Source organism: Rattus rattus, chromosome 1, assembly GCF_011064425.1.
Source record: "Rattus rattus isolate New Zealand chromosome 1, Rrattus_CSIRO_v1, whole genome shotgun sequence".
Taxonomy (NCBI): domain Eukaryota; kingdom Metazoa; phylum Chordata; class Mammalia; order Rodentia; family Muridae; genus Rattus; species Rattus rattus.
The window spans coordinates 46,215,608-46,236,080 of record NC_046154.1 but is presented as its reverse complement, the minus strand read 5'-3'; the positions used below and the strand labels follow the sequence as shown (position 1 = coordinate 46,236,080).

The window sequence follows — 20,473 nt, the reverse complement described above, 5'->3', positions numbered from 1 at the left end:
GCCCCTCTGCTAGAAACATTCTAGTGTTCTTTGACTTCAAGGATTTCCCTTTACAATTCACCCTTTCAGTCCACTTTATTGTTCTGCTTACTGAAAAACAACCTCAAGGCTGAGGGAGGCCCGACAGAGCCACCCACTGCACATGGAGTCTGAGTTTCTTAACGGTCTTTGTTGTAGCCAAGGAATGCATGGTTGGGGGAGGGGCCAGCATAAAGCCTCATTTTGTAAGATTTGGTCATCCACAGTCACCAAACATTATTCACAAATAACAAGAGAACCAGCCACAACGGAAATCCTTTTTTAAATATTGCACTGCATGTCAACTTGACATACCGAACTAAACAATACAGAATTCGTTTTAGAGTCAGGAAATTTTGCTCATGGGAGGCAAAGATTTGTGGTTTTTCTCTTACGTAGCACCACTCTAAAACCTGTATGGTCCCTCTCCTAGTTATTTAGGTTTCCCCCCACGGGTGTTTGTGGCATTTCTTAAACGATCTTTGCACTAAGTGAGGTCAGCTGTTGTATGAAACAAACTGGCTGGGGCTGGCAAACAGGAAGCATGTACCTGCTCTAGTTCTAATTTTTTCCTTCTCTGGCCTCTAAGATGGACATCAGCAATCTTCTATTCCTTAGTCCTGTGAATAAGACTCTTAAAAATCCCATTACTGTTATTTAATTTTAGCATTAGTAAAATAAAAGCCACTGTCACAAACGGCTATTTCTAGACTCAATGCTGAGCAGATTACTTGTTAGAAATACATTAAATTTGGGGAGCTCTTCCAGAGGTCCTGAGTTCAATTCCCAGCAACCACATGGTGGCTGATTCCCTCTTCTGGTGTATTTGAAGAGCGGAACAGTGTACTTGAATATTTAAAATAAATTTTAAAAAGATACGTTAAATGCATAATTATCTTTCAGATGGCCATAAAGAAATTTAATTGAAACTTGGGGCCCACCAGTAGGACCTGGTGTAGATGGAGAAGACAGAAATGGGAACTTAGACAGTCCCCCCATTCTGCCACCTTGAGAGCAGGAGGTATTGAGAAAGTTGGTTAAAAAAAAGAATACTAGGTATAGTAGCATATTCCTGTAATACAGCACTTGGAAGGCAGAGGCAGGAGAATCAGGAATTGAAGGTGGTCTTTGACTAGTCTGAGTGCAAGGCCAGTGGGGGCTACATGAGGGCCCACCTGAAAACACCAGGAAATACATTACACAATATACGCTTACAAATAAACTTGGTGAACATACAACAAATTTTTAAAAACATTAAGTTACCAAGATGCAATTCTGCTCTTAAGCGTAGAAGCTCTATTTATCTTTTAGGTTTAAATCTAGAAAACCTTGCCGAATGAGGAATGTGACGCATAAGCGTTTCACTTCAGAAATTTCAGTGCACATTATAAAACAAAAGCTAAAAAGAGAAAAATTGACTATCCTTGGTGACAATTCCCCAGGATGGTTTTATTATGCATAAAGGATATTTTGTGAGTTAAGAATGGACCTGTCTGTATGGCTCAAGTTTGTTCCTTTATGAGAAGACTAAACCCCTTGCATGTTCTGCAAGACCCATGTCCAACAAGGTACAGTTAGCTGCCCACTTTTGGAAGGATCTTCAGCCTAAGCTCAATATTAACACCAACCACGCCTCTCAGGTGCTCCTGTTGTATAGGCTTTAGGATGGTTCTAGAGCTCTGTTCTAACAAGTTAGTGCTGTGCTTGTGAAAGGGCACCTCTGAGGCTTTGTACAAAGTGTAAGAGAAAGGTCCAGGTCCTGGGTCTCTGCGACTTTCATCAGCACCTTTGGACCTTTGGAGAGTGAATACACAGTGTTAACCCTCACCCACAAGAGGGACAAACACACACTCTCCAAGCCAGGCCTTTGGAAATTTACAAACAGTTGCTTCCCCAAACATGTCTAAAGTCAAGGGCCAGCTCAGCCCTCACTGTAGAAGAGGGGTGGCGGCAGCCTATCACTATCCTACAGGCCTGCATCTGAACCTAGGGGGTATTGTGAGTAAATTGCTTTTGCTATAGAGGGACTAAATCCTGTGTGACCCCAGCCTCCACTGACACCAGTATCAGTTGCCCTCAAGCAGGATATTACAAACTAAGTAGAGAAATGCATTTGCACTGTGATCAAAATAAATTTAACAAACCCAGAATGTACAAAGTGAGCATGATGGCACACAACTTTAATCCCAATACTTGGGAGGCAGAAGCAGAGGCAGGCAGATCGCTTGTGAGTTCAAGGCCAGCCAGTCCAGGACACCCAAGACTATGCAAAGAAACCCCGTCTCAAAAAAAATCAGTATCACATATGTCTTCAGTGAACCAGACCTTTGTTTCCCGTACTCCAGTTAAAGGGCTGCTTGGAGATAGAGTGATTCCAAGCTTGGAGCAGGGGTGCAAGGTTTGCCTGGAGTTTCTTGTTAGGCTAGACAGAAGGATTAAACCTAAGGATGTCACGGAAAGGGTGCATGAGCCAGCTTGAAGATGTTCAACTCAACCGAAGATGAGACCACCTGAGTAGAAGACGAAGACAGGAGAACTCCACAGGACCAACATGAAGATCACACGAATAACAGGACAAAGAGGGAAGGATGGGCTTGCTTGTTTTGAGATTATTAAACCCAGCTGGTAAAGAAAGGGCATGCCGGAACTAAAAAGCTACCTTACAGCAGTCCTAGGAAAAGGTCAGTGCAGGCTGAAACATCCGTGGTGCTGACCTAAGGGGAACTTTGGGGAGCAGGGTATTTGCATAGATGGAAAGTGCTCTGCATATATCAGTTACCACTAAGGGGTAAACGCACAGGGACGCTAGACGTGCTGAACAGTGATGAGAGCTGCCACTGTCTCTGAAAGGCAGATGGGTATCAAGGGATTCTGGCCAAGAATGCAAACTCAAATGAGGTATTTTCTGCTAAAACCAAACAAATGTGAGGGCCTGTACTCACAAAACAATATCCATGGCACAAGGAGAGGAAGCCAAGCCTAAAGCTATGTGCAGCATCTGACCCTAGCCTGGAAGTTCTCTGTTGAAGAATGGCTCTCAAAGGTTCTAGCAGGAGTGAGGTTAGAGCTTCCAGACACTGTGACCTTGACTTTAGTCCTGTTTGGGCAAGGAATAAACGTCTACTGTAAAGGGCTCAGGGGCTGTGTTGTATGCACCTTAGTCTGAAATACCTCAGTTTTATAGAGGAGGGGAAAGATAAGCACTGACAAACCAAATGGGCAAAGTTGTTAGTGTGTGAGTGTGTGTACACGGGGCTGTAGAAAAGAGGACACTTTTTTTAAATAGGTATAATTTTCCTGGAGTTCTAAGAGATTTCTTAGTAAAAGTTCTTTAAAAATACTTCTGTTGTACAGTAAATAAAAATGCCCTGGGTGTCCTTGGCTAGCTGTCACTCAGATTCTCTTTCCAAATGCCCTCCGGTGGCAAACAGACCCGAACCCCTTTGGTTTGATTCAATTAGTAATCTGAACAAATAAACATGAATCTCCTTGATCAACTCTGGGATGTAACCAGGACCATCAGCATGGCATTCGTTATTTGTCAACTCTGTACAGAAAGTGCAAAAGTGATGATTCATTGTTTATTTCCTTTCTCCCCCACCGTGACCTTGGTGATGGCTGTACCCATATGAGCATTCATCTGAGCACATGACCGGAAGTCATCGTAAGAGAGGAGCAGAATTCTTGTCTAGACAGTAACAGAAGGGAGTTAGCTGCAAAGATAGCATATCTGTTGTGTAGTAGGAAGCTGCCCGGGTCTTCTTGGAGAATGCATAGAAGACTTAGAATCATGGATCATCTGTCCCCCAACCACCCTCCCCACCCCTTTTCCCCTAAGTCCTACTCCCACTCCATACCCTCCCTCCTGACAGTGTTAACAAAAGCTTAATCTTCCAGTTTTAAAGTGCAAATGGTTTGGATATGACTGCTGCTGCAGGTCTGAACAGAACAGACGGAGTGCCATCTACGCGATGTTCTCCAGGATGTAAAAGATGAGCTCGATGCCGACCGGGCCCTCGCTGAGCTGGCAGGCTCCTCCATGGATGACAGGCACCAAGGCACTGTCCAGATCCTTCATGTACTGCGAGGGGAGGGGCTGTCCATTGCTCCCTGCTTGATAGCCAACCTACCACAGAGACAAAGGCATGACAGGTCACCAGGCAAGGGAACTCTGCAGAGGCCAAGCGGAAAATAGCACATCCTTTGCCATGAGATAGACAATGCCAGAGCACACACATTCTTTCTCGTCTTTTTATTGCTTATCATCATCTACCATCCACCCTGGCCACTTGATAGCAGTGAGACTTTTGGCTGGTCCCTTAATGTCTATTTCCTGGGAAGAAAAATGGTGGGTCAGATGATAGTTCAGGCTCTGGTTGTGAAGTTAAAGAGAGAAACATAACAAAGATTAACTTCAGCCCATGCAGTCGTCAGGGCACCATATTTTGAGCAACTGAAAACAAATTAAAAAATAAAGGGCCTTTCCCTCGAGAGGGTCGCAAATCTAGCAGAAAAATGCTTGCTACCCATAGTTCCTGTGAGGGAGCCTCTCTCCGCATGCTCTCAGTGCTGTGAGATGGAAGCATGGCTTCAGACAGACTTGCTTTTTCTAACCTGCATTTTATGTGTGGGTGTGGGTGTGGGTGTGTGCATGTATGGTGGGTAGTACATGTGCCACGACATGCATGTGGAGATCACAGGACAATCTTAGGAGTCAGTTCTCTCTTGAGTACATGGGCTGTGGGGACTGACCTCAGGTTGTCAAGCTTGACAGCAAGAGACCTTTACCCACTGAGCCATTTTGCCAGCTTGGTTTTTGTTACTGTTGCTTTATTGTTTGTTTTGTTGTTGCTATCCTGTGACAGGGTCTCATATAACTCAGACTATGTGGTAGTCAAAGATGATCCTAAGGTTTTGTTCCTTCAGTCTCCACCTCTGAAATACTAACACTATGCTCAGTTTATGTGGTGCTGAGGTCAATTCTGGGGCGTCATGCATGCTAGGTGAGCTACAGCCCCAGCCATAGATAAGCCCCTTGCAGCTTAGGACAAGACCGTAAGTGAAAGTAAAGACGAGCTGATGATGCCTAGTGAGGAAACGAAGCCAGACGCAGAACCGCTCACCCTGCCCTGATCAGCTATTTGATTAAATTCTGCAACGAAAAGCCAGATTTCCCCAAGGAAATTTTACTCAGGAAAGAAGTGTGTCTGTGGCAGAATTAATTACTGCTCAGAGGGATATCGACCCAAGAGCCCACGTTCATTTCTTCTTTAAAAATAAACTTATTATTGTATTTTTTTAAATGTGTATGTGACTGTTTTGTCTGCATGTATGAATATGCCTCATGTATGTGCCTGGTGCCCAAAGGAGGCCAGAAGAGGTGGTCAGAGCCCCTAGAACTGGAGTTAAGGATGGCTGTAAACCACCACGTAGGTGCTGGGAACTGAGCCACGGTACTTACACCACAGCCCTCTCTCCAGCCTCCCACGCCCATTTCCAATGATTCAGCACTAAGGACAGAGGGTGAAGACTGAGCTGGCAAACTGCAAGCATCCCATGCAGGACCAGTGGAACAAGAGAGAGAGAGAGAGAGAGAGAGAGAGAGAGAGGGGGGAGGAGTGAATGAAGGAGGGAAGGAAGGAGGAGGCAGGCAGGCAGGCAGGCAGGCAGGCAGACACAGACACTAGGAAGAAGGAACTGGGGGTCAGGAGGTGAGGACTGGATTGTTAATACAAAAAGCACATAAAAACATCAAGTCAGGCATGGTGGCACACACTTTTCAACTCAGCACTCAGAAGGCAGATGGATCTCTGTGGGTTCAAGGCCAGCCATGACAACATAGTGTGATCCAGTCTCAAAAACAAAACAAAAAAAACAAAAACAAAAAACAAAAAAACAAAACAAAAAAAACCCCCCAAAAAACCAAAAGCAAAACAAGCAAAAACCTGTCAAGTCCAGTGACAGGAAAATTGTTGGGGAGATAGCTCAAACTACTCACTAAACGGAAATCCTGGTAGCAAGAAAACTTACTAGGCAGTGGCCACTGCAGCTGCCAGTCAGCAGGGGCTTGGTCCAGCTGAGTAAGAAAGGCAATATCGGGGACACCTGCAACCTGTCCCTAAGGGGCTGTATCACAAACAGGACCTCACAGTTGGGAATGGGGAATTTAAGGGTGGCACATGCTCGTCTCAGGTGTCACGTCACAGCCTCTCCCATACCCTACGGTAAGAAAGAAGATATGCCTTGGGATGCATGCGGCTGAGTGTGACACAGCTGGAGACCAGGCGAGGATGCAGCATCTAGAGGACTCAGGAAAAGTCAGATAAAATAACAAATAAAACAGACACTTCTCAAGATGCAACAATAGCTGCCCAAAATGTATCTTACCTGATCTGAGTCAAGCGTCACACGGAGTCCCAGTTTTGTCATTCCGTCTTCTTTTAAAAGCTTCAGGTGGGGGCAGAGGGCCAGGCAGAATGCCTTGGCGACGTGCTCGGTCAGTCTGCTGTGATCTGCAGGGTCACTCAGGCAGGTACGGTGGTCCTCGTTCTCTAGGAAGAACACCTGTCCACAAACAAAGAGGCTTTTCAGCTGCTGCCCAGATGTGAGCAAGCAGAGCAACCCCTGTGTCTGAGCATCCCGCTCTGTGAGCAGCACAAGGCGACCTCATGGGAAGAGCAACAATAGAGTCCTTGGGGCCAGGAAAAGTACTGCCTGAGGGCTGGAGAGACAGCCGTGGAGCCCATGTGAAGGTAGAAAGAGCCTAGTCCATAAAGCTGGCTTCTGACCATGATAGACATTAGACGTGCCATGATAGGTGGGCCTGCCACCACATGTACAGACATAAGATCTAAAAGGGACAGTGTAGCACCAAAGACAACCCCTGCTTGCCAGTCTCTGCACCCACACGCTAGCAGCAGCACCTGTCTGCTCTTTGCCAACTGTGCCGTGACACTTTCTTTGCAGAACCTAAAAGGCTCCCATTTTATACTGTACGCTCTTCTGTTTTTTGAGACAGGGCTTCATGTTGTCCAAGCTTATCATGTCATCAAGGTCCTGATCTTCCCAATTCCAAGTGCTGGGGTCACAGCCTTGGGCCACCATGTGCAAGTGAAGTGTGCTCTAAAGGGCAATGCAGCATGTGGCAATTTCTTAGGAGGTGATGTAAGAGTCTAAAAGAAGTCACTGTAGACTGGGGAATCCAGCTCCTCAGATGATTCAAGTGTATAAAGAGAGTGCAGTGTCTGGGCATAGGGCAGAGCTTTAGTCCTAGCACTGAAAAGGCCTCCAGTAGGAAACCTCTGAGTTCCAGGCCAGCCAGTACTACATACCTAAGACCTAGTGTCAAAAGGAAAAACCAGACAAGCTGGGCATGGTGGTACATACTTTCAATCCTAGCACTTAGGAGACAGAAACAGGCCATCGCTGTGACTACCCTCTAGAGTATGACCTTACTGTATGACTGACTCTACAGGGGTCAGTCATACTACCAGGCCAGCTTTCAAGGGACTTAACATTTTCTGGGCTTGGTAAAGTTCTTGCCTCATATAATGAAGGCCTGAGTTTGGTTCCCTGGAGGCAGTGGTACAGGGCTTTATTGCCAGTACTTGGGAGACATAGGCTGGTGGATCTTTGAATTTAAGGGTAGCCTGGTTTACAGGAATAACTACCAGGAGAGCCAAGGCTATACAGAGAAAACCTGTCTTGAAAACCCAGAATGTAGAGCGTGGTGATACGCACTTGCAATCCCAGTGCTAGGGAGGTGGGGACAGGAGGACCCTTGGGGCTCACTGTCTAGATGAATTGCTGAGCTATAGGCCAACGAAAGTGTGTTTCCAACAAGATGATGTTTCTGATGGTGACTCCTGTGACTGTACATGGTGTCCTGTGGAGTCAGTCCTTCCTTCCATCTTTTCAAGCATTCTGGAAATCAAGCTCAGATTGTCAGGGTTTATCGAATTCTGCCATGAGCCAGCTCACAGCTCACAGCTCACAGGCTGTGATGATTCTCAACAGACCTGCTTTCCCTCCTCTCTCCTTCATCCCTCTGTGTAGCCCTGGCTGGCCTGGAGCACGCCCCCACACTCTGTCAGGGTTAGACTGGCCGTCAACTGGCAACAATCTTCATGTCTCTGCCTCCTGAGTACTGCCATTACAGGCATGTATCACTATGTCTGGTTTTCAAAAGATTCCATAATGTCTACTCTGCCTCTGTGCATACAGAAAGCATCAGCTTGTCTTCTCTGGATGATAAAAAGAATAAACAACATAAAGACAAAATCTAAAATAAAAATAAGTATAAATATACAATGTTTACACATTGTTATATACCAATTCCAGTATGCTGGTCCAAAGGGGGCCATGCTAAATATATGGTGGCTGGACATGTAGCTCCATGGCAAAGCATTTACTCCAGGACTCCAGGACCTGCCCCCCTAACACATACATATACACACACAGACACAGACACACAGACACACACACACACACGCACACACGCACACACACACACACACACACACACACACACACACACACACACACACACACATGCACACACACACACACACACACACACACACACACACACACACACACACACACACACACACACACACACACACACACACACACCCTGCTGAGTCCATTTCCAGCTGCTCACATGTGCTTAGGGCTGACAACCTGAAACTGCCTCACCTAGAAGGGGCTCTGGTCCCTGGAGGAGATGGAGTCTCCCTCACTTAGCAGCATTAACTGCCTACAGCTCTTTGTCTGGGACCACCTTGTAAAATTTCCCTGTCTACTTTGTCGTGCCAACTGATGCTGTCATCACATGGGTCTTGCTTAACCCAGGTTGTTAAAATCCCACAGACAAAGCTTCCCTGTCACAAACAAGAAGTGCTGGTCCTCTGACTCTTTAAATATTTCTGCCCTTCTTCTGAGACTTTCCCAAGCCTTAGGGTAGGGATTGTGTTGTAAGACTTTTAAAAAACTTAGCTGATGCAGGATGTTAGCAGACTGATCAGCCTCAAATCTGTGATCTCCCTGCCTCATCCTCCCAAGGACTGGGATTACGGGTGCGCGCAGGCACAGCTGGTCAGCAGCTTAAGAGCTGGCAAGATCTGACTTGGAATTGGGAACTTGCATTGCTTGTTTGCCTCTAACTTTGACAAATCTTGCGTGACTTGGCCATCACTTAAAGACCAAGTGAGGCAAGGGAGATTTGGCTATGAGTAAGTAGAGTATGGCATCCTTGGCTTCCTGATGAACGGAGCACAGAAAGTGAGCTCCACTCAGAGGCACACCTTACTTCCACTGCAAAGTAAATGCACGAAAATGAGTACATTAGACACAGCAGAGTGCAGCAGGCTGCAGTTTTGAACTTTCTTTCCCAGTCAGCTAAGGCAGATCAGAGGGAGTTAAACAGAATAGATAGATGAAAAGATTTTTTTTCATCAAAGAGAAAATTTTCTTTAAACATTTTTATATTTATTTTAACGAGTATTTGTCACACAAGTGCCAAGTAGAGTGTGAGGAATTAAGAAGTCGAGTTATGAAAGTTGCTTCTTTTCTTCCACCATGTGGGTCCCAAGGACTCAATTTAGATCTCCAGGCTGTTGGAGACTCCTTTACCTACTGACCCATCTTGCTGCCTTAGTTCTCCTTCTGAATCAGCACCGGATGGGCTTTTGGCTTAGCAAAGGCTACGCTGAGAGCAGGACATTTCCTTACCTCTGTCCATCTGATGACTTTTCCATTGGCTTTATACTCTGACCCATGGAATATTTTCACATTTGTTATAGATTCCATGGACTTCCCATCTATAGGACTCACCACACTACAACAGAGAAAAGGGAAGGAGATATCATGTCACATTTTGGGGTGCCTTGCTGAAGACATCTGCGGCATATCATGGCAAGACACAGAATGCTGGTGGAAAGGACTATCCACACAGAGCAAAGGCAGACACCTTGCAGGAACCCATTTTCAGTTTCCTGTAATGGAGCAGGCTGCTCAGTCACCCTGCTCTTCTTCCAGCACTTCTTCCTGTAATACACACATGGCTCCATGACCCAGCCTGGCTCCCCACTGTGCCCTGACCCTAGAGCAATGCTCACCATGCTCCTCTTTGCATACCTGCCTTAGAGCGTGAGTCTGAGGGAAGGAGTCCAACATGCCATCCTTGGGTGCTGTATTTCAGATACTGACCATTCCTTTGAACTTTAGGGAATTTAATGAGAATCTGTTAAGAACTATTTAAGGCCGGGTATTTGGCTCAGTGATAAGAGGGCTAATTACAAAGCAGAGGAACTCAAGTTCATTCTCCACTAATGACATCATTGAAAGAATGAATGAATGAATGAATGAACGAACGAATGAGAGAGAGAGAGACAGAGACAGAGACAGAGACAGAGAGAGCAAGCTGGAGAGCCGGGGTGAAAGAGACCAATGTCTGTAATCATACATTCTCTTCAGTGCAATTTTATTACTCTTAGATTCCTAAACAGAATTAGTGTTGGCAGCTAGTTCTCCCTTAAAAACATAACAGGTAATTAAACATGTGGAGGTACACATTTACTCCACAAAAACAACATACACTGATTGCTACAAAGATTCTACACTCCTCTCAGCAATATTTAAACCTATCTTGTGTTCTTGATTCTTTTGTTTGTTCAAGACAGGATCTCACTGTGTAGCCCTGGCTGGCCTCATTCTCAGAGGCCCACCTGCCTTTGCCTCCTGAGTGCTGGGATTAAAGGCATGTACCAGCATGCCAGGTCCTGTTCTTAATTCTCCACACATCCAGAGTTAAATCAGGGGCTAGCAAGATGGCTCAGCAGGTAAAGGTACTTGTATGCAGGTCTGGCCACTTAAGAGTTTGGTCCCCAAAACCTACATAAAGGTGAAGGAAAACTGCACAAAATTGTTACCTACTGGGGAGCAAGCTCCTCTCATCCCCCAAATAAATGTTGAAAACATTTTAAAAGAGAAATCTAAATTGGGGAATGGGAACAAGAAATAGCAGAAGTTTTGCTGTATATGAAGAGAGAAATGTCAACAGAGTTAGAATGGACGATGGCCAGAGCTATTGGCCCTCACAGACTGGCACTGGGAACTGTGTGAAGAGGACGGTGCACTGATCCAGGGCAGGCATCCTGAGGAAGAGGGCGGCATGGGCGGAGGTCTGGGGCAGGAGCACAGCTCTGCTCAAGTAAGCAGCCATGTCTTGCTGAGCACTGGGGAGGAGCAGAGCAGGAAGGCGGCTGTTGGTTGGAGTTCAGCCTAGACGCCATAGAGAATTCCACCAGTTTGGGCTACAGAGTAAGACTCTGTCTCAGAACAGCAAGAAATGTAGGTCCTTAGAAGTAACACATGACTTTAAATCTTGAAAGACACTAGATACCATTGGCTGTTTGAACAGCAGAGTGACATGCTGGCAGCTGTGTTAGGAGAGACTAGAAGCTGACCAGAGTGAGAGAAAGAAACCAGAAACCAGGGAAGCATCAGGGGCTATTGCAGTTGTCCAGACTGAGGTGATCTGAACTGGGGAAGGTGCTTTTCAAATGCTGATATGGTGGCAGTCTGGGTGGTGAAAGCCACTGTCGTTTGGGATGTATCCTGAATTAGGGCAAACAGGATTTGCCGTTAGGTTAATTGTGGGTTATGAAAGAAAGAAAAGTATCAAAGATGAATCTGAGGTCTTGGTGTGAAACATTAGCATGGAGTTGCCATGAGCCAGGGAGAATTTGGGTTTAAAGCCCAAGAAGACAGCTTTAAGTAGTCTTGCTAAGTCTTTTATGGTGCTGACTTATTCAAACGGAATGCATTAGCAAAGATGCTTGATACCCAAAAGGCCACAGCTCATTCAGGCAACTCTAGAAGACCTGCTGTGTCTCACTACCTCAGATTTCCCTCAAAATACACAGAGCGAATCCTTCACAGATCAGGGCGGGGCTGGCTCAGTGGCTCAGAGGCTAGAAGTGTGCACTTGCTGAGAACCCGGTGTGGTTCCTGGTATTCAGGACAGGGGGGGCCCAACCACTGTAATCCCACATCCAGAGGATCTGGGGTGGTGTGTCCGTGGGCACCCACAGTCATGTGTACAGTGCCCCACACAAACACATAACTGTTTACAATATTAAAAATAAATATTTTTTTTAAAAGAAATTAAGCTATGGCTGGAGAGATGGCTCAGTGGTTAAGAGCACTGACTGCTCTTCCAGGTCCTGAATTAGGTTTCCAGCAACCACATGGTAGCTCACAACCATCTGTAATGGGACCTCTTCTGGTGTGTCTGAAGACAGCTACAATGTATTCATATAAATAAAATACATTAATTTAAAAAAAGAAAAGAAAAGAAAAAGAAATTAAACTAAAACCCCAGAAATTACAAATGTTGTGTTTTACACTCCTCTTTCATTGCCAGGCATTTAGTCAAACTCTGAAGCAGCGGTGTGCACAGCAGACAAAGCCTGGAGTTGACTCCTAGAGGCTCTGAGGGTTACACTTACCCTTTGTTAACTGTCTTGTCGTCGTCCACCCACTGGATGTGGATCTGTTCCTGGGGGTCCTCTGCATCCGCCTTCCCACAAGTGATGGTAAAGTCCTTCATCTCCCGCAGTGCCTGCCTCAAGGAATCCATGTTCTCTGCAGTGATCTGGACCATAACGCCATCTAAGAGTATCAGCATGAAGGTAATCCAGGTGGGAACAGTGCAAAGCCAGGGAAGGAGATGGCTGAGACACAGTGCCTAGCGTCTAGCAGAGTCTCTGATACTAAACGTAAGCTCTGACAGCCAACAGACACAGTTTTGAGCTGCAACTCTAACTGAAGGAGCTATGGGGGCAAATGGGGGTTCACTCCAGGTTAGAATGCTGGCTTCTTTTTAGACCCCATTCCGCGTTTCTTCTGAGATTACTGAGAGGGAAAACTTACACATGACCACAGAGCTACTCTTTAGCCTCATAGAGTATTTTATTACTGTTTGCCTTCTTGCAGTTACCACCCTGACTGTATGTATTGGCTTCTAAATCTCTCTTAACTTCTCCCTGGTATATGGCTGTCCTATAAGTGTTTGTCTTAAAATTACTAAATAAAATAAACAAAAATAAAATAAAACAAAGTTTGACTAGGTTTAGTGGTACAGACCTTTAATATCAGTATTTAGGTTATAAAGCAGGAGAATCTACTTTGAAGCTAGCCCAGCCTACATACATAAAGAGTTCTGGGCTAGCTAGGGCTACATAATGAGCTACTTTATCAAAAATAAACAGATCAAAACCAACAAACGGAAATGACTGTGGTGATTTGGATGAAAACGGCCCCCCTGGCTCATATGTTTGCATGCTAGTCCCTTACTGATAAACCAGCTTTTTAAAAAGTATATATATATTTTAGAATTTATTTTTTATGTATGTGAGTACACTGTCCCTGACTTCAGACACAACAGAAGAGTGCATCAGATCTCATTACAGATGGTTGTGAGTCATCATGTGGTTGCTGGGAATTGAACTCAGGACCTCTGGAAGAGCAGTCAGTGCTCTTAACCACTGAGCCATCTCTCCAGCCCCCATGATGAACTGTTTTAATGATTAACAGGTGTGTCCTCATTGGGGAAAATGCATCACTAGGAGTGGACTCTGAGGTTTCAAAGCCCATGCCAGGCCCAGTCTTTGTCCCTCTGTCTCTCTGTCTCGTCTGCTTGCTGATCGGTGTGCAAACTCTCAGCCCCAAGCCTGCCCACCTCCATCTTCTCACCATGCTGGAAATGAGCTAAATGTGGTGGCTTGACTAAGAATGGCCTCTAGAGGGCTAAGACCAGACCATGGGTCCTCTGCAAAAACAGGCAGTGCTCTGAACTGCCGAGACAGCTCTCCAGCAATTTCCTTTAAAAGACTTATTTCTATCGTGTGTATATGATACATGCATGTTCGAGTGCAGGCAAGTGTGTGCAACAGCACTCATGTGACAAGCAGAGAACAATCTGAGAACGTTTGTTCTCTCTGCCATGGGTTCCAGGGTTTAAACTCAGGCCGTTAGGCCTGTGCAGGTGTCACTTGCCTACTGAGCCCACTCACTGGCCCAACAATTTCTTTCCTCTTCTTTTTTTTTTTTTTTAAGATTTAAAAAATTTTAAAATTATGTGTGTTGAGTGTGCATGCTGTTATGTGTCGGATGTGTACTCTGTGTGTGCATGCATAATTATATGTGTGTACATGTGCATGCATGTGTTGGGTGGGTACTATGCATGTAACTATGACTCCAGGCGCCCACAGTAAACAGAGGCACAGGATCTCCTGGACCTACAGTGACATGTCCTCTCCAACTCCGTCCCCAACAATTTCTAATCATTCACTGTAGAGTTGGAATTGTGAGATCTGGTTGTAAAATATGCGTCACTTCACTCACTGTTTTACTAAACTTACCAAAAAAGATCAAAGCCAGTATGTATAAATACACGTAAAATTATTTGGGGATGCCTATTGGAAACCATCTTTCAAAAAGGAATGATTTTACTTAGGAAACAAAGACAGGAGGATCAGGATTTCAGGATTTTCTGTTGCACACTGAACGCAAGGCTGGCCTGAGCTACACGATACCTTGTCTCAGACAACTGACGCTGGGGGAGGAGTCTGGAAAGAGTGGGCAGTGGATATGTTCAAGATATATTTTAGATATGTGCATGGAATTATCAACCAATAAATTTTAAAAATAGTTTTAAAATAAGAATGTTATTAATTACATTTATTTGTTTGAGGATATATGTAGATGACAGTGTTCCTGGGGTCAGAGGGCAACTCCAGGAGTCAGTTCTTTCTCCTTACACCATGTGAGTCTCTGGGCATCAGGCTCAATGGCAGGTCTTTACCACTGAGCCACCTCACAGCCCAGGGATGTTTTTAGATGAGCCTTGGAGAAAGCTGTGTAAACAAACATGTCAGCCAAGCATGGTGGCACACTCCTGTGAGCCCAGCATCTGAGATTCTAAGGACTGAGGACTCTGAGCTCAAGTCAAAGTGTGTTACATAGCAAGTTCCAGGCTTGCCTGAACTACACAGTACAACCTTATCTCAAAAGACAATGACAGCGCTGGAGAGTGGCTCAGTGGTTAAGCACACTTCCCTCTCTTCCAGAGGAGCCGGGTTCAATCCCCAGTACCCACAGAGTGGTTCACAGCCATCTGAAACCCCAGATCCAGGAAACCTATCACTTTCCTATGAAGTCTTTGGGCCCTAGGCATGCATGTGGCACACATACATACACACAGGTAAAACACCTACACATGTAAAAGAAATAATTTTTAAAAAATAACGAAAATTAAAAATAATAATAAAATCTGAGACTTCCCCTGAGCTGGAGACCTGCAATACCTTACAGCAGCAGAGCTGGGCTCATGCTGTGCCTCCCCTGAGAGATGCGTGGAAGCAGCAAAGTGACTACACACTACACAGCTCTCTAACAGTCTCACAGACGCCATTCAGAAGCTCTCACACTGGGCATGCTGCTGGCGAGCACTTGTAATCCCAGCACTCGGAAGGCAGAGACAGGGAGACCATACGACCACACATAGGTCCAAGGTCATCCTTGGCTGCACAGTGACTTCAAAGCCAACCTGAAAAGTACAGGAGACCTGCAGTTTCATCTTGTTCAGTTTCCCCCGCTTGTTATGTTACAACCAGTAAGCAAAATATCAAAAATGTGCTGTAAACTTATTTTTTTCAAGCTTAATAGTTGCTTAAAGCAGGAATGTTTAGTATATTTTAAGGTAGTAAAAATGTATTTTAGTATAACACACATTCCCAGTAATAATCTGCTTTCTACTTAGTAAAGTGTTAAATTGTAAGTCAACATCATCATTTCTGTTAAAATGATTCTCATCTGTTTAAAAACCGTTACAGTGTGGCTGAGCCAAGTGGTACTTTGTGAGGCCAAGGGTATGAGAGTTTACATGTCAGTTCCAGGTCAGCCAAGGCTACACAGTGAGACACTGTCTCAGAAGACAGACAAACCAACCAACCACTAGAGCTGTATAATCCAACCTCACTCCTGGAGGTAAAAACCCCAACTCATGGCCACAGATAGTGAGTGATTATCTAAAGACACAATAGGTCCATATTCCTTCATCAGAAAGTGCAGCCTTGCCCCTGCCAGCCCTGGAGTGCTGTGCAGGGACACTGCGTAAGTCTCCAGGCAGGGCACAAGAGCAATGCAGCTTCTTCTCTGCTGCGGGACACTTGTGTGTGATCGCCCCTGGTCTCCAAATCATACCAGGCCTAGACATACATGTCAAAGTTTCTTCAGGGAATTTTATCTCATTTCCAGGAAATAATTTTGTGCCTTTAAGTCACGCCAATTGTCATGGAGCAGTATCAAATTCTCTGTAGTGTCCTATCAAGATTCCTTAGCAATGGAGTCAGCAGGCATGATAAAAAACAACTACTTTATGCCATCAAATTTCGGGGTAGTTTTGTAATGCAATAAGAATAACTAGACCAAAATGGGTGGTGGTGGTGCAGCCTTTAATCCCTGCACTCAGGAGGCAGAGGCAGGTGGATCTCTGTGAGTTCCAGGACAACATGTTGTACAGAGCAAGTTCCTGGGACAGCCAGGGCTATTACACAGAGAAACCCTGTCTCAAAAACCCAAAAGGAATAACTAGACCAAAGTACAATAAACAAGGACAAAAAGAAGATAAACAGCCTGTTCGCCATCTTTCCCAGGTGTTAGCTATGTTGGGGTGTGCCATGTCTGACTGCAGCAAGCACACTTCATTTTGTGCTTCGGGGATAGTGGCATATTCTGTGGCTAGGTGGGAGTGACATCATTTACACTGAAATACGGTATCTATGGTATTGCCCTAGGCATTCTATATCAGATGTTCGAATGGCTATCTCTAACAGTTCACAAGTGCCCGTGGTACCGGCACTGAGTCCCGTCACTGGAGAACCAGGCATGCCAGAGATTTGCTCCCCTGTTCTTCTTGCTCTGTTGGTTAGACTGCTCTGGAACTCCTGTGTTCAGGGAGCTCCCTGCCTCGGCCTCCTGACAGCTGGCAGTACAAGCACATGCCACTATGCCCAACTCTTGTGACAGTTTTAATCTGCTGAAGAATGGTATATCTCTAAATAAAAACAAAACAAAACAGGTTACAGCAGGTATCTAACCCCACCCCACAGTTTCACGTAGCCTAGACTATCCTTGAACTCTCCAGCGTGAACTTAAGCTCATGCCTCCATTTCCCCAGTGCTGGATTACAGGTCTGGACTACCACATCTGGTTTGTACACTGAGGCAATCTTTCCCCACCAGAACTACACCCACAGCCCTCATGCCCTCTCAGTGGTCCCATTTTTCAGCTGTAAGATCAGGGTCAAACTGAGGCATGTGGAATAAACCATTCATCCTTTACCTTCTACAATACTGGACTTGGCAAGGTACCCTGAAGAGGACTTCAGTGCGCCACTGAACACGAAGAAGCTGGCACCAGTCACTGCAACAAGCAGAAACCTAGGTTAGTGAAGGCAGACTGCTGAGACGGGCAATGAGAACGAAAGAGACAAACTGGGAATCCTAGGCATCATTATACGGAAAACAAAACAGGTGTGTGAAAGAATGAAGATACAATCAATTCTCTTTCCTGTTGCTCTCTTTCTCAATCAAAAATCAAAGCATTTTACAAAACTTCTTTAAAAATTTACAAAAATTTTTTACAAATTTTTTTTTTACAAATTTTTACAAATTTTATGAAAAAAATTCATGGCCAGGTCCTATGGTTAGCTTGGCTTGCAGCACATTTCTGAAATGTTTGCTGGAACAAAGCTGGGTCTACTCCCTTACATATTTTCTAGGGCAGCCCAGTACTATTCTTCTAAATAGAGCACAGCTGGTGGCAAACACTGTCTAAAATACTAACATCTGCCTCGTCACAGAAAAGGCTGTAACTCTTTATCTACCAATTTCCAAATTTTCTGTTTTCTATTTGAGCATTGTCACTGAGGAGTAAGATGAGGTCTGTTAGCTACTTCATCTGCCAAGTAGAATTATTTTGTCTGTCTGTTTGGTGTTTTTATTTGCCTATTTAAGACAGGGTCTCACTGTGTAGTTTTGGCTGTCCTGGAACCCACCCTGTAGACCAGGCTGGTCTTAAACTCACAGAGTTCCACTTGCTTCCACCTCCTGAGTGCTGGGATTAAAGCCGTGCATCCCCACTTCCCTCGTAGAGTTATTTTAAAGGCCTATTTAGAATAAATATTTAGGGGGGAAGATAGCTTAGCTGGCAGAGACCCTGAGCACCAGAGTCTGGCTCCCCTGCATCCATAACAGTGTTCCTGTGTAATTCCAGCTAGGGGACAAGGGCGAGCGGCTCCCAGGAATCACTGGCCAGCTAGTCTAGCCGCTCCAGGTTCAGTGAAAGAGCCTATCTCAAAAAACAGTCTGAGGCTGGCTAGTTGACTCAATAGGTAAAGGCTCTTGCTGCCAATCTGCAGACTTGATTTTTATCCCTGGGACCCATATGTTGGAAGGGAAAAAAACCAATTCTCTCAAATTGTTCTCTGACCCACACACAAGTATGATAAATACATGTTAAAAACACACAAAAACAGTGAGCAAGCCATCAAAGAAGACACCTAATGCTGACCTCTGGCTTCCACATGGAAATGTACTACGTTAAGCACATATACAAGTGCACACATTCACATGAACTACCACTATCTCTCCAAAATCTAAAGAATTTGCAATCATATTTAGTTTCACAAAAGCTACTATAACTGCTCTTATTTTCCTACCTCCTTTTTGGCTTTTTCATGAAATGGCTTCTCTGTGTAGCCCTGACTGTCCTGGAACTCACTCTGTGATCCACCTGCCTTTGCCTCCCAAGTGCTGGAATTAAAGGCATGCACCACCACCTGGCTATTTTCCTACAACTTAAACTGGACTGAACTAATCCAATTTCCCACTGATTAATCCTATAAGGTAGTGATCCAGCCTTTGTCAGATGCAGACACAAGGTAAGCATCCTACCTCTGGACAGCTCTCAGAATTACAAACCATGACTCAAACGTCGGATCTGGCTCTCTGTACAGTATTATTTCTAAGGGTTCATATCTGTTAGCTATCCACTCTGCGACTGCGTTCCAACCTTAGCTACCTTCTTTCTTAATGGTTCTAGATTGTGTAGCTATTAGAGAATAAACTGAATCTTTATTTCCACATAAAAAAGAAGTAGCTAATTTATAATCTTCCATAAGGAATGATTCAAAACACATGAGCAACAAAAGGAATTGTTTTAGTAGGAACTTGGAAGGAAATTAAGTTTGTGGTTGAAAAAATTTGGGAAGAGTTAGACATCATCCTTCTCTTGAGAAAACCAGACAAGCATCAGCTGTCAAAAGACTGAAGGCAAAGTGTTAAATGGCTTAAAATGATTTAACACAGGTTTTCCAGATTTAAGACTTTATGTAAATACTCCATCTATCTATCTATCTATCTATCTATCTATCTATCTATCTATCTATCTATCTATCTATCTATCTATCTACCTACCTACCTACCTACCTACCAACCTACCTCTACCTACATAACTGTTTTGAGACAGGATCTCTTTACACCGCACCAGACCTGACAATGTGACCATTTCAAATCACAGGACTGGAGGAACACTTTGGGTACTGTGATCTGAACAAGATTTCAGGTCGGAAGCCCTATCTGAGAGTAGTCTTCCTTTGTAAGTGGTGAGCCCACATTCAGAACCAAAGTCTTCCTTTAGGTGCAAATGAGCTGATTCATCTGCATCTCTGAACTACACTTACTCTCAATACAGAGCCTAGTCTCAGTTTCAGGTACCAATGCTGGCCCGTTAGTATCTGAAGACAGCTCTTATATTTTCTTTTAAAAATATTTACTTTTTATTATTCTCATTGTGTGTGTGTGTGTGTGTGTGTGTGTGTATGTGTGTGTGTGTGTGTGTGTGAGAGAGAGAGAGAGAGAGAGAGAGAGAGAGTCTGTGAGTGTGCCTGCACACGTGAGATCGTGCAGGTACATGTACGGCCCAGAGGCACTGGATTCCTCTGGAGTTGGATTACAGGTGGCTCCCCCTGCCCTGTGTGGGTGCAGGAAATAAATGTCTTCTGAAGGAGCTGTACTGAGCCAGGTGTGGTGACATTTGCTTTTAACCCCAACAGTTGGGAGGTGGAGGCAGAGGCAGGAAGATCTCAAGCAAGTTTCAGAACAGCCCAGAATACACAGAGAAACCCAGTCTTGAAAAACAAATAAAAGGATGAGTGAATGAAAAAAGGAAAGAGCTGTATGGGCGTATAACTGCTGAGCCATCTCTCCAGCCCTGACAGTTCCCACTATAACAAAGATTCCTTTTGCAAATTTTAAGACTCAAAGAGCCAGATAGCTACTTGAGTAGGAAAACTAATCCTCAAAATATACTTGAAAAAGTTAATTTG

The 20,473-nt window shown here is 44.7% G+C and overlaps 1 protein-coding gene across 3 annotated transcripts in view; it reads right to left on the bottom strand.

Moving 5' to 3' along the window:
* Positions 1–3,585: 3,585 nt before the first annotated feature.
* The window catches only part of Zfyve9 (zinc finger FYVE-type containing 9), a 155,035-nt gene continuing 138,147 nt past the window's right edge, over positions 3,586–20,473 (bottom strand). For all 3 annotated transcript variants that reach the window (XM_032900566.1, XM_032900575.1, XM_032900583.1), the window contains 5 exons: positions 17,428–17,508; positions 12,531–12,693; positions 9,751–9,856; positions 6,406–6,582; positions 3,586–4,144 (listed from right to left, as the gene is read on the bottom strand). In XM_032900566.1, the coding sequence (XP_032756457.1) occupies positions 3,983–4,144; positions 6,406–6,582; positions 9,751–9,856; positions 12,531–12,693; positions 17,428–17,508 (689 nt within the window). In that variant the 3' untranslated portion in view covers positions 3,586–3,982. The remainder of the gene's footprint in view (positions 4,145–6,405; positions 6,583–9,750; positions 9,857–12,530; positions 12,694–17,427; positions 17,509–20,473) is intronic.